This window comes from Telopea speciosissima, chromosome 9, assembly GCF_018873765.1.
Source record: "Telopea speciosissima isolate NSW1024214 ecotype Mountain lineage chromosome 9, Tspe_v1, whole genome shotgun sequence".
NCBI lineage: Eukaryota > Viridiplantae > Streptophyta > Magnoliopsida > Proteales > Proteaceae > Telopea > Telopea speciosissima.
The window spans coordinates 22,214,387-22,226,833 of NC_057924.1; the positions used below are offsets into that span (position 1 = coordinate 22,214,387).

General features: G+C 37.4%; 1 protein-coding gene across 1 annotated transcript; it reads left to right on the plus strand.

The window, feature by feature from the left end:
* The first annotated feature begins 387 nt into the window (after positions 1-387).
* Positions 388-10,216, plus strand: LOC122639328 (thymidylate kinase-like). The gene is made up of 6 exons (XM_043832150.1): positions 388-538; positions 2,807-3,142; positions 6,657-6,768; positions 6,860-6,919; positions 7,570-7,674; positions 9,950-10,216. Exons 1-6 carry the CDS (start codon positions 501-503, stop codon positions 10,064-10,066), a joined length of 768 nt encoding a protein of 255 aa, XP_043688085.1. The 5' UTR covers positions 388-500; the 3' UTR covers positions 10,067-10,216.
* The last annotated feature ends 2,231 nt before the right edge of the window (positions 10,217-12,447 follow it).

The following is a 12,447-nucleotide window of genomic DNA, read 5'->3' on the forward strand; positions in this document are numbered from 1 at the left end:
TACTATGAACCCTTTAATAGATTAAGATTCCAGAGCAGTTTCTCATGAATGTTGTCTTGCGCAACTGCCTCAGAAGGAGAGAAAATTTTAAGTGGAGGAATTAATAAGAAAAAGTGTTCTCTGCTCTGCTCATGGTATGTGTTTTTGTGTTATTTTATTTATTTGGTGCTAGACATTAGACAATGATAAAGAGGGAGAAAAGTATAGACAACCAAAGATATCAATAAGAGAGGAAAATGAACAAGTTACACCTGTGTATCCAAAAAATATGCTCCACAATTAATCTTAACTTATTAACCAAAAGTACACCATGTGGTCAGGTGTACTGGGGGTAGCCCACTAAGAAAGGAAAATGGTGGAAAAAGTGTTCCAGACAGCTGATCAGGCACATATGAATTTTCTTTGATGATTTTAAACATTTTACATGTCCGGTCTATATTATGCTTTTTTGATAGTTGTTTTCTTACTTGTCCTAATTTTTTTCCAAGGTCAATTGGGATATGCCACATGCATGCTCTTTCAGAATTTTGAGTGCTTTGTAAGTATTCCCTCTAAACCCTCTTATCCACATACATATATGCTTAGGAACCAAACTGATGTGCTTCATTTAAAACTTACAGAATGTATAAATTTGCTGCTCTCTTATTCCATCCCTGGTTTATTTCCTAAAGATTTTGATGTTAAGATCTTACAGAAAGCAACTAGTTTTCCTATATGGGTTTTGGAAGTGAAGAACGGTATAAGAGGTCTGGGTCAAATTTCAAGTCAATTGGAATTGCTTTGTTTTGAATAAGAGGGGTTTTTATTTGACAAATAGATGCAAGTCGGAGATAAGGGTTTAAGAAGGGGTGAGCTTTAGAAACTGGGGTTAGTCTAGGATTTAGTTGGGTGACGGGATTCAAAACAGTTGTAAAGCTGGAAAAATACAATGTTTGGTGAGCTATTTAGGGCGTTAGACTTCGACCATAGTTTATATACAAATAATCCTTTCTAGCTTGCATTATCCGAACCAAGTTGGCCAAATGGGCTCTAGATTGGGTGGGAAGGTCGAGGAATTGAAGCTAGTCAACATTTCGGTGCTTTTTGATATTTTTGTTGACTATCATTTTAAAATGGTGAACAGAAATGTTTTATAGAAAAAATTGGCGAAAAAAATTCTCCAAGGAAGAAAAGTGAATAAGAGGAAGACACTCTGAGGCAATCACATCCTCATCACACTTTAAAAGCTCATAAACTGCTGAAATTCTAGAGTTTCATTAAGCTTTGAAATAACACATGTTACAGATATATACACATAGACGCCCACTTGGGCTCTAGCCTCTCCACTCCCATTTAAACTCTGACTAAGATAATCTGAAAGACTTTAAATACTGCTGTTCTAAACGAACTACAATTTAGACATAGCTAAAGGATTTAGAACCTCTATTTTTCAATCACAAATGCACCAAATACATAAATGAAACCAGACTACATCTGGTGATCCTATTGCATACATTATGCATATATATTGCAGACGTTGTGCATATATATAGGTAAATACTTTATACAGATCTAGATCTAGATATATAAGACCTTAATTAAATACAAATTCTAAGAAGCCAACACCCCTCACCAGTTCTACCTATTTGCAGAATTGCCACAAGATTTTAATGATTAAGGCCTAATGTAGGAAAGGGTTAGGGTCTCATATTTCTGGGGCTGAATTTGGAGGTAGAGGTAGTGGGAAACATTTAGGACTGATTAGGATGTTAAGAAATGGAAGATATAAAGGAAAGAATAGGGAATGAGGTACTTTATGGGACTGTTGGCAGTGCTATGAATAGTAGAATTTGATAAAAGAGAATAAAATAGGAGAGATATCAGAAAGAGAAGAGGAAGTTATAAAGAGAAAACACAGCCCTCCATGGTCACCATGAGTGCACCTCAGTTGTATAATTTAATAAATCCTAAAATAAAGAAAATTTGTGCTTCCCATCCCCTAGACCTAATAATTTAGCCTTGACAAAACAAGTTCAAATCATATAAGACCAAACCAGGCTTCATTCTTCACTCCTAATTGCATCAATTTAACAGTTTCAGTGCTTACTACTTATAACTAATCAAGTACTCTATCTAGTAGTTATTCTTATTAAGTTGTCCATTTAATTAATCAGTGTCATGACAGGTTAAGGAGTTTTAATTTATAATTGTGATGTAACCCCCATTGATTGTTCAGTATTTAAATACAAATATTTTATTGAAAGCATGTGAGAACTCTCTCTTTTTTTCTCTCTCCTCTCCTCTTTCTCTCCCTCCCCCATCAGCTGGTAATTTTCTTTCCCTAGTCCTGAAACACTGCTGCCTTCATTCTCTTCTTCTTGCTTCTCCTATCAGTCTGCTCATGTACTAACCTGCAGAACCAGTAACTCAGACTCCACTGATTGGTAATCTCTATTACATCAGGAAGTTGCAGAGCTGAAAATAAACTGATTTTATATTCGGTTCTGTTCTTCCTGAATCTGGAATTCTACTGTTCTGTAATTACTTCTTTTCTGATTTTAGATCTGAAATCTATTGTTACTCCTTTATTCTATATTTAGATCTTTTTTCCATCTATCCTTGGGCCCATGAGCTTTGTGAGATCCAAGTGTTAGATATCATACTGCACCACCATGATTCCAATCATTTTGGTTCATCAAATGTCTCATATTCGATACATGCAACTTTTGTTTCAAGTGCTTTACTGTTGGTGTACACAGTATATTTTGACCTATAATTCATTTAATTAGGCAACTTTCCTTTATTTAACAATTGTTTCTATTCTTAGAAATATTGGGCAACTAGCATCACCAAAGTCATTGAAGTTTCCCGTGAAGTATCCCAACAGGAGATCTTTCAATAAAATTCAAATGGAGAATGGCCATCATGTTATTTCCAGGGGTGCCTTGATTGTTCTAGAAGGTCTGGACCGTAGTGGGAAGACTTTGCAATCTACTAGACTACTCTCTTACTTAGAGGGAGAAGGAATGTCAGCTGAGCTTTGGCGGTTTCCTGACAGAAGCACATGTGTTGGGCAAATGATATCTTCCTACCTCTGCAACAAATCACAATTGGATGATCAAACAATTCATGTTCTTTTCAGTGCAAACCGTTGGGAAAAGAGGTCAGAATGATATCTATCTCTTATTGCATAGAAGGCATGAAGTGTATTACTTTTTGTGCATTAGGTGTGTTACTTTTATGGTTACTCATCTATAAGCATGCATATTTGCTGTCATGTGTTCCACACTGGTTTCTTCCATCAAGGACTTCCCATAGCAGTCATTTAGTCACTGGCATGGAAATTATACCAGTGAACTTTGTCCCATGTTGCTGATTCTACTGCTCTCTCCTAACTTCCATGCATGGACTTCACCTTTTGGCCTCAACCCACCATTTTATCTGGAAAGCCTGTTGCTAGTTTATTCACAGAACCAGATCTCACCTTCTCCCCCCCCCCTCAGGCTTCAATCAACCATCATAAGCAAAGAAACCTGCCTGGACAGATTCGTCATAGATCTTGGCACCGCTTGATAACCTTCCCAGAATCAGTTTCTGGTGTTTTTTTATTCTGAGAAACACAAAAACACCTAAAAAGTGCTTGATAAACACTGTTATCTAAATTGTTCTCTGGTGGATAAATCATAATTACTAATCCCCAGAAGACTTTTTACCGAACATGTCCAACATGTTCTGCATTGCTTAGCACATTTGGACCAAAAGTGTGCCCGATAAAATCGATTACCCAAACCCCCCAAAACCTAACCTCTCTTCAAACAACTCTCTGACAAGTTTGTCTTCTTCAGTTCAGCGTACCTTCGGCTTCGTTTTATGCTTCTCTCTGCTTCTCTCTTCTTTTCCGTTTTTCTCTTGCGATCCTCAAGAGCTTCACAGAGAAGTTGTAACTCACCATCGTCACTCGAGAAATCTACTACCGCCATCGAACGTCACCTGCAACTATCCTCTCCGCTCGACAGTGTCTTACCAAGTGTAATCTGCCTTGCAACTTCTTCTTCAATCTAATCTAGGGTTCTAAAAATACCCAAAATCGGTTTTGCTTTGCCTTCAAGGCCTGAATCGCAGAGAAATTTGTTTGTTTCCATCATGTCTTTGAGTTTTTTCCCCAACCAAGCAACGACAGATGTTCAAGTACGATCTGCAGAGGAGCCAGAGCTAGGGCCACAACCAGGGAGATTTCAATGAGCGGCATTGGAGCGTTCAGGGCCACATCTTCGAAGAACCTGTCAAGGTTCACGCTTTCCTTTCCAGCTTCTCCACCTGATTCCGTGTTGTCCAGGTAGGCCTGACGCTTCAGGTCTGTGTAGTTCTTGAAGGAGCTGAAGCGTATTAAGACGAGGAGGTTAAGGTATGAATGTTGCCGGCGGTTGCAGGAGTGGCGGAGTTGGAGTTGAGGGTGGTGTTAAGTGGTGGAAAGAGGTGGAAGTGACGGAGGAGAATCGGAGATGAAACCGTGGAGAAGGTATGAATGATCATTGTCCATGTCATTGATCCATTTTAACATCCATTTCAATTTGAATTGGGTTTTCTGTTTTTGACTTCCCCTATATGGAGTAGAGATAGAGAAGGAGAAGAACTATTTGGATTAATCCATTCTCCTTGGAAATTGAAATGGATCCTTCATTTCATCTTTTTTACAAACACTTTGATGGTTCATAGAACACTTGCAGATGCTTTGATTAGCAAGAGGTGTGCAAAAAATAAAAAAGGTTGGTGCAAGGAGGAGTTGGGTTCTGGTTTCTGTTGTTGTTGTTGAAGGGTTTGAGAGATGAAGGTGGAGGAGGGAGGAAGTTGAAGTGTAGGAGGGTGGTGGGTGTGTGTTTTGGGAGAAATTGGGCGAGCCAATGCCATTTTGGGGCTTATTTTGGAGTTGGGAGAAGCAGGCAAGAGGATAAGAAATTGCAGAGGGAGTCTCTTGGGAACAAATTTCTAGAACAGGTTTACCAAGCAGGTAAAAAACAGTTTCTCAGCGAAGAAAATGAAAAAAAATGTGTTGCAAAACAAAAAAATGTTTTGGTGTTTTGCAGCACACTTCCAGAACAGAAACACCAGGTAAGGTTATCAAGCGGTGCCCTTATTGTTCCAACTTGCTTGTATGGTTGTATATGAATCTGCAGAACCAAATCCCATTCCCTGGACAGATTCAGCATAGTTCTTATTGTTCCCAACTTGCTTGTATATGAATCTGCAGAACCAAAGCCCATTCTTTGTCACCAAATCTCCCTACATCAGTACATCACAGAAGAATTTAAAATTTGGGCGACTGGTGATTGGTGCTTAATGGTGAGTGTGTGCCACGTGCAGGGCTGTGTGTATACAGGCTACACATGCCAGGAGGGGCGTGATATATATTGTTGTTTCCCTTAACAGTTCTAGCTTTTAGGATAAAAAGGTTGTAACAATCTGTTTCAAAGTTAAATTAGTCCACTTCGTATGATTTTATTGGAACACCAGTAATCACTATCACTGCTGAGTATTAAAAACTTCGGATCCTGTGATCTTTTTTAGGTTCACGTCTGTTGGCCCAGATATGTGCACATATGCAGATAATACTATATGTGTACATATAGCAAGTCGAAGCAGACAACAGCAATAGACCAGGTATGTGCACATATGCACATAATACAATATGTGCACATATAGCAAGTTGAAGCAGGCAACAACAATAGCAGTGAGCCACTCAATATGAATTTCTTCAATTTATGATCAAAAGGTCGTTCATGGTTTGGTTTCAATTCTTAACTATATGGTAGTTTCAACCTCAAGAATCAAAACACACAGTCTATAAACGGCATTGTTTTACTTGGGATTTTCAAAGGAATATATATTTATTAAGAAGGAAGATATATTCGCCACTGGTATACCATCATCATCGGCATCAACTACAATTGTAAAAAAATGTGGAAGTTATGGACCCTTGAAAAGTTGTAAATATATTTAAAAGGGAGGTAGTTCTCTGTCCGGGAGTGTGGCCTACTTCAGCACTCCTATCTCTTTCCTCAAAACAAGATGGGAAGCGGTGTCTTTTCATATGGGGAGGAAAGAGATAGACTCATGGGAGTGTTGGCATAGGCCACACTCCCGGACAGAGTTCTCTTTCCCTATTTAAAATTAAGATATAATTGATCTATAAAAAACTTGCCAACCTGGGATCCATAGACATTGATAGGATTGGAGTTTGAATAAAGCTAAAAACATTACAAACTGAGGACAAACAGAAAGGGCCACTGTATATGGCATGGTGAAAATTTCCTTATAAAGAAATACTGAATAGATTTTAACTTATAATAATAGAAATCACCTAAATTAGGAATAAAAAAAATGACATCTTGTATTGAAAAGTCAAAGGACTAAAATACAATTGATACATTTCAGAACTTGACACTGAAGATTATTTTATTTTAAAAAGGGATAAATGAAGTCAGCAGCTGCTACCACTAGTGTCCAATTCAATAATTAGTAAATTTATCTGTATATATATATATATATGCGTGTACAGAAAAAGATATCCATGACCCCTAAAATTTTCCAAGGCTGTCTGCAACTATGAATGAATTGTAATGGTTGAGAAGCACCATTGGACATAAAATATTATTTAGCCAACAGTGAAATGTTTGCAGGTCATTGATGGAGACTAAACTAAGGAGTGGAACCACACTTATTGTCGATCGTTACTCTTACTCTGGGGTAGCTTTCTCATCTGCCAAAGGACTCAATATAGAATGGTGTAAGGTGAAATCTTTTACCCATAGACCTTTATGGTCATAAAGCTTCTTTTGTTGTCTGATATTGTAAATTCCTCCTCCCCCTGGTTTTCTTTCAGGCTCCTGAGGCAGGGTTGCTGGCTCCAGACCTAGTGGTGTACCTTGACACACCACCAGAGGTACTTGGTAAATGCCATTATTACTGTTATTCTTTGGGATGACTTATGAGGAATAAATAGTCTGAGTATTGGAACCAGATAGTCAGATCTTTGAGACCAAGAATTTGCTTGACTTGAAAGCAATGACGATTGTTTTATGGGGATTCTGAAGTAATCTAGTTGAGAAAAATCCAAAAGAAGCCCCTATTGTATGCCCTTTACCCAGTGTTTTAAAGTATTCGTTTTACGTCATGTTGTTTTGTAAAAAGAATTGTTAGCAGCTTTACTAGGTTTCCACTTACCTGTTGGCAGTCTGATTGTTTAACTTGTGATCTCATCGATAGATAGGAGATGGCAACAGTGATTTTTTAATAAAGTGAAAGTCATAAGTTACAACTGTTGATCCAGCCATGTAATGCAGTAGGCCCCACACCATAAAGCAGCGGGACCTGGTGTATTGTGTGTCAGGATCGAGTGTCATAAGCTCTGCTGCCTTAGCGCTAGCACTCCTTAACTGGGGCTATCTAATGTTAGCCATTCTGTTATTGTAATGTTTTGATGTCGTGTGACTCCCCTTACAAAACTTTCAGTTCTTTACATCTTTTCATTTGAGCATACTTCTATTGAAAAAATATTGGAGTTATTTTATTTTATGATTGGAATTCTTTCAGAAAGCAGCGGAGAGAGGAGGTTATGGAGGTGAGAGATATGAGCAGTTGGAGTTCCAGAGGAAAGTTGCTCAACACTATCAGATCCTTCATGATGCTACATGGAAGGTAAGATCTTTGGTTTCAATTAGCAACCTCCTATTGAGAAAAAGGAAAAATCAGATGTTAGCTTTAAGCTTGACTTCCATTATTGCTTCTACGGTTAGTGCCTCTATGGTGTCACCCAGGACCTGCATCTGTTAAAAGATATAGGCCCTTTTATTATTGAAATGTGGCGTATGCTTAAAAAATTTATCGCTTTAGATTTTTAATCTTGGTCAAAAGCTAGGAGATGCATAACAAACTCCATTTCGATTAGAAGATAAAAAGAACATCACAATAGCTCTGAGGTGTGCTTATTGATAGCCTAGAGTCTAATTACTATTGGTTATAGTCAATGACTAGTTGGAGACTTAGAGTTATCTCAAAAGCAGACCCTTACTCCTTAGGTGGCCAAGTAGTTCGGTTTGCCTTCCATTGTACCCTCCTATCAGTGTTGCTGGTGCATATTCAATCTCTAGGGGAAGGTATCATCTTTTACTATTGCAGACCTGACAATTATAGTAGTTAAGCTGTTTGGGTTGCCTCGCATGCCACACCTCCTATAACTTTATCTATTAGAAGTTTGTCTTTGGTTCTGCTCGGTTGATTTTTCCATTAATTTTTAACAATAACATAAGGGAGAGGGTTTCCCATACTGCCAGCGTGGGAAGGAATCTGCTTGCTGCACCAATTAGTTTTTTGAAAAGGGTATATCATCCATGTGGAGCCCACATTTTCAAATTAGATGAAATAAAACAAATACATGTGTGGGGACGGCACTTTCTATGAGAGCACGTACAAAACAATCCACACACAGATAGTGTGTGGATCTTTTGCCCATAATTTAAACAATCCGACTTGCATGTCAATCCATGAATTTCATTTATGAATAACATCTTTGAGTATTCTTCCTTGGTAAGATCTTTTTTGTTGGGAAAACACTTCCCTCCCTCCATGATTGTTTTGATGATAACAAACAAATTGGCACAAGCCATTCTATATTAATATGTCAACAGGTTTGATGATGAAATAGAGAAGATCAAGCCAAGACTGAAAAGACATATAACACAAGGATGTTCAAGATAATGCTTGGAAGATCAAGATTTCAAGCAAAGAAGATCTTGAAAAGATCTTTTGAAGATTGAAGAACATCACTCGAAGAAATCAAGTTGAAGCTGAAAACTGAAGACTTATTAGAAGCACACACCTCAATGCACATTATATTGCATGAATTATAATGAAACTTGCATATAGTATCATTCATGCATACTTAGAGACTTTAGGAAGTGACTTAATGACCCTGGAAGTCCTTAGCACAGATTGAGAAAGGATTGGACCAAAGTCCATTAGAGACAGGTTGACAAAATGCCTTAAAAGACCAAACGATCTATCCAATCGGTCGACCGTTTATAGAGGCTTTTTCACCCACTTAGTTCCAGCAGCCAACCGGTTCCCCAACCAGTCGCCCAACACCAACCGGTTGGACAATCGGTAGGACAAATAATGCTCCAACGGCTATATTATCTAGTCGACCGGATCATTCTTCAGGTCGATCGGATGGATAAAAAATAGATCCGTTAGAGCACATTTTGCACATGTCTTTAAAGCTTTTAATGAGCCTATAAATAGAGAATATGTCACATGTCATACCTTTTCAATCATCCATTACAGTCCAAAATACTATATTTGTGAGAAGTAAAAAGTTATTCTAGAGCTCTATTGATTGAAGTCTACTTGTCTCCTTTAAGATCATTCAAGGTTGATATAAATACTCAAGACCTTCACAAGCTTGCGTAGAAGTTCTAAAGAAGGTCAAAGTCCATTTGCATTCATTTCATATCATTGGACACTTGCAAGGAGTACATGCCACACTTCTTACCTAGGTAATTCTTACATTTTTTTATTGTATTTGTTTATGCTTTTGACTTGAGAAAGCATTGGTGTATTAATCTAGACTGTATTTAGATTAGTACAAGGATCATCTTATCTTTAAAAGCTTAGGATTCTCTTGTCTTGTGAAAAAGATTAGGATTCTCTTATCCTGTGAAAAAGATTGTAAAAGTGTTCTTCCCACTTATTGTACTAAAATGAAGATACTAGTGAAATTCTCTCAAAGTTGAGAGGAGTGGATGTAGGTTGGGTTGGCCGAACCTCTATAAATCCTATGTCTTCTTCTCTCTGAGCATTTATTTACATTTATTCTGTTTTAATAAAAAAAAATTTAAAAAGGTTAATATTAAACTAGTGATAATCTATTTACCCCCCCTTTAGGTTATCTCACATTTTTTTGTTTCAATTGCAGATTGTTGATACTTGCCTTCCCATAGAGGATATAGAGAAACAGCTAAGAGAACTTGCAGTGGATTGTGTTACCACCTGTTATAAGGGGAAACCTCTCTCTCAACTCTGGCTAACATAAATTTTTTTGGCTGGATGTTGCCGTGAGAATAGTGGAATGTAAATGTGGTTATGAGTTTCATGTAGTTGTCTCCATATTACAAGCCGATCGCCTCAGTATCATATACTATAGTTGTGATCTCCAATGAAGTTATGGATTATACATCATAAACCCGCTCTCGTATGTGCATTCCTAATGAAATTTTTGGTTTTGCTTGCGGATGATCATGTATGAGCACGCATAAATTGCCTACCACCAACTATTATGATGGTGTAATGGAGTTTTTGAATTAAAAATAGGAAACTGTTTTGGCTGAAGGTATGTTGGTCTGGTTTAATCACCCTGAGGGAGAAAGGAATAGGTTACAACCAAGCTCATGTGATTTTAGTTTTGAAACTAGAGTCCTTTGGTTGGGGCTGATGCATTTGAGTATCTTTGTCCAGGGGTGCATGAGGGTGCAGAGGTGTGTTGGTTTTGCAATGTATACTTATGTTGCACAAAGTGGCATTTCTTGTTGATATAGGTGCATCTGAGTAGATTTACCGGATTTTTATCACACACTCGCTCACATGCAAAAAGGAGAAAAAAAAAAAATCACATGTTAGCTTATGGGATGAGTTTATGCTGTTGAGCTTGTTTGTTTCATTAAAAGCTCTTTATTAATTGAACTAGTAAGTTTTGTAATCTTTACATATTTTTCTTATGATTTTTGTATGCTTGGAGATGGTAGATTGCTTAAGAAGTACTCATAGTGGTGATACACTTGTAATTTGGGATGATCAATCTGTGCAATTGAAGAATGTCTCTTCGTTCTTGGGATGGCTAATAATTTATTATCTGTCAGCCAACTAATAAAAGAATTACCTTGCAATTCTGAATTTTCTGCTAGTGTAGAGATGTGTATGAGATGTCACATTCAAAGCAAGAATTAATTTCAAACTGGTTTCAGGTTTTTATGATGAATGTTTAGCATCAACAACCTTAGCCCTGTTCAATTTTCTGGTTTCAGGTTTTTTATGTATCAAAAACGTCACAAGTAGTATTGTTGTTTGTATCGAATGGTTTAAGCTTTTATAGGTTTAGGGTTTTCCTTTTCATCTCAACTCCCTATCTCGACTTTGAGGGAGCTGAGAGGAACATTGCGACCTCCTATTGTCCTAATATTCTAGTACTCTGGCAAGGAGGTGACTCAGGTAAGGCTTGCGGCCACGCCCTCTCTCTCACTTTTACTGTATGACCATTCTATTGGTTTCTTTATCTCTCTGAGATTCTTCTTTACTGTACTGGATACTTGAAGATACACACATAATATTGAAGTTTAGCTGGTGTTTCCCAATATTTGAACTTTGCCAGCATGGCAAGCTTTACTGTGTCATTTATGACTGCGTTTTTATGCACCAACACACAATTGCTCATTTTCAAATCTTCCAAAACATATTGTGTTGTCTCTGATATGGTAAATCAATCTCTTTGCATTTTGGCTTCCTCTACTTCAAACCTGTATGCTTTTTGTTGACCCATGAAATCATTTATTCTTTTAAGAAGAAATTGAAATTGAAATTTATGGAAATTAAATTAAGCGTATTCAAGGTTATATTTCTACTCTTTTGGAAGCTTTAGGTCCAAAATTTATAAATCTGATTGATAGTGATCTTATTCTATTAATAAAAAAGGGGTTAGGAATATCAAAGATTCCCTAAATATTAAACGTAGTTTGCACCTCTGCAACCTCTCTCACAATAAAAGGCAAGGCATCAATTGAGAGTGTTTGAAGCTCTGATAAAGATCTCAATATGGAGTTCGAGATAAGGGCCGTGGTAGGCATTGAGAGTTGCTTTGTCTCCCTCCCTTCCTCTCTCATCCAAACCCTTCAATCCATTCGTGGAGTCTTTCTTCCTTTTCTCTTTGTGCTTGAGCTCTGTTCTACTGACAATCATTCTTGGCACATAGCTTGGTCTGGCTCGCTAGCGAGTTCTTCGACGATTGAGGTGATGTAGTTCCTCTTGAATTCTTAAATTGAAACGCCATTAGTGCTCTGAATTTTAGTGAAATTTGTAGTTTCATTTTGAAAGTCTAGTGTTCTAGTTATATTTAAATGTGTGTGATATTTTCAATCATGATTGGATATTTCTTTTTGGTGTATTGTTTAAATTTTGATACTCATTGTTATTTTGTAACTTTAGTCCGATTATTAACCCGCATTGGTTGGGAAATCTGGATGAGGTATTCAAGAGAACAGAAAACCTATGCCTTATTTAGTAGAAGAAATTACCATTCATTCATTGCATAGATATTATAGATTTAGTTGTTTTCCAAGAATGTAGTGCTTGCTAGAATGGTGCAGCAGTTAAGAAGAGCAAAAATGGACTGGGTAGCATCTATAATGTGGCACAACAGATGAC

Bases quoted from the DNA above. Each gene is read 5' to 3' on its own strand.
- LOC122639328 (XM_043832150.1), top strand. From the start codon at position 501: ATGCCACATGCATGCTCTTTCAGAATTTTGAGTGCTTT. The intron at 539-2,806 runs GTAAGTATTCCC...TTCTATTCTTAG, and splicing joins TTCAGAATTTTGAGTGCTTT to AAATATTGGGCAACTAGCAT. The intron at 6,920-7,569 runs GTACTTGGTAAA...GAATTCTTTCAG, and splicing joins ACCTTGACACACCACCAGAG to AAAGCAGCGGAGAGAGGAGG.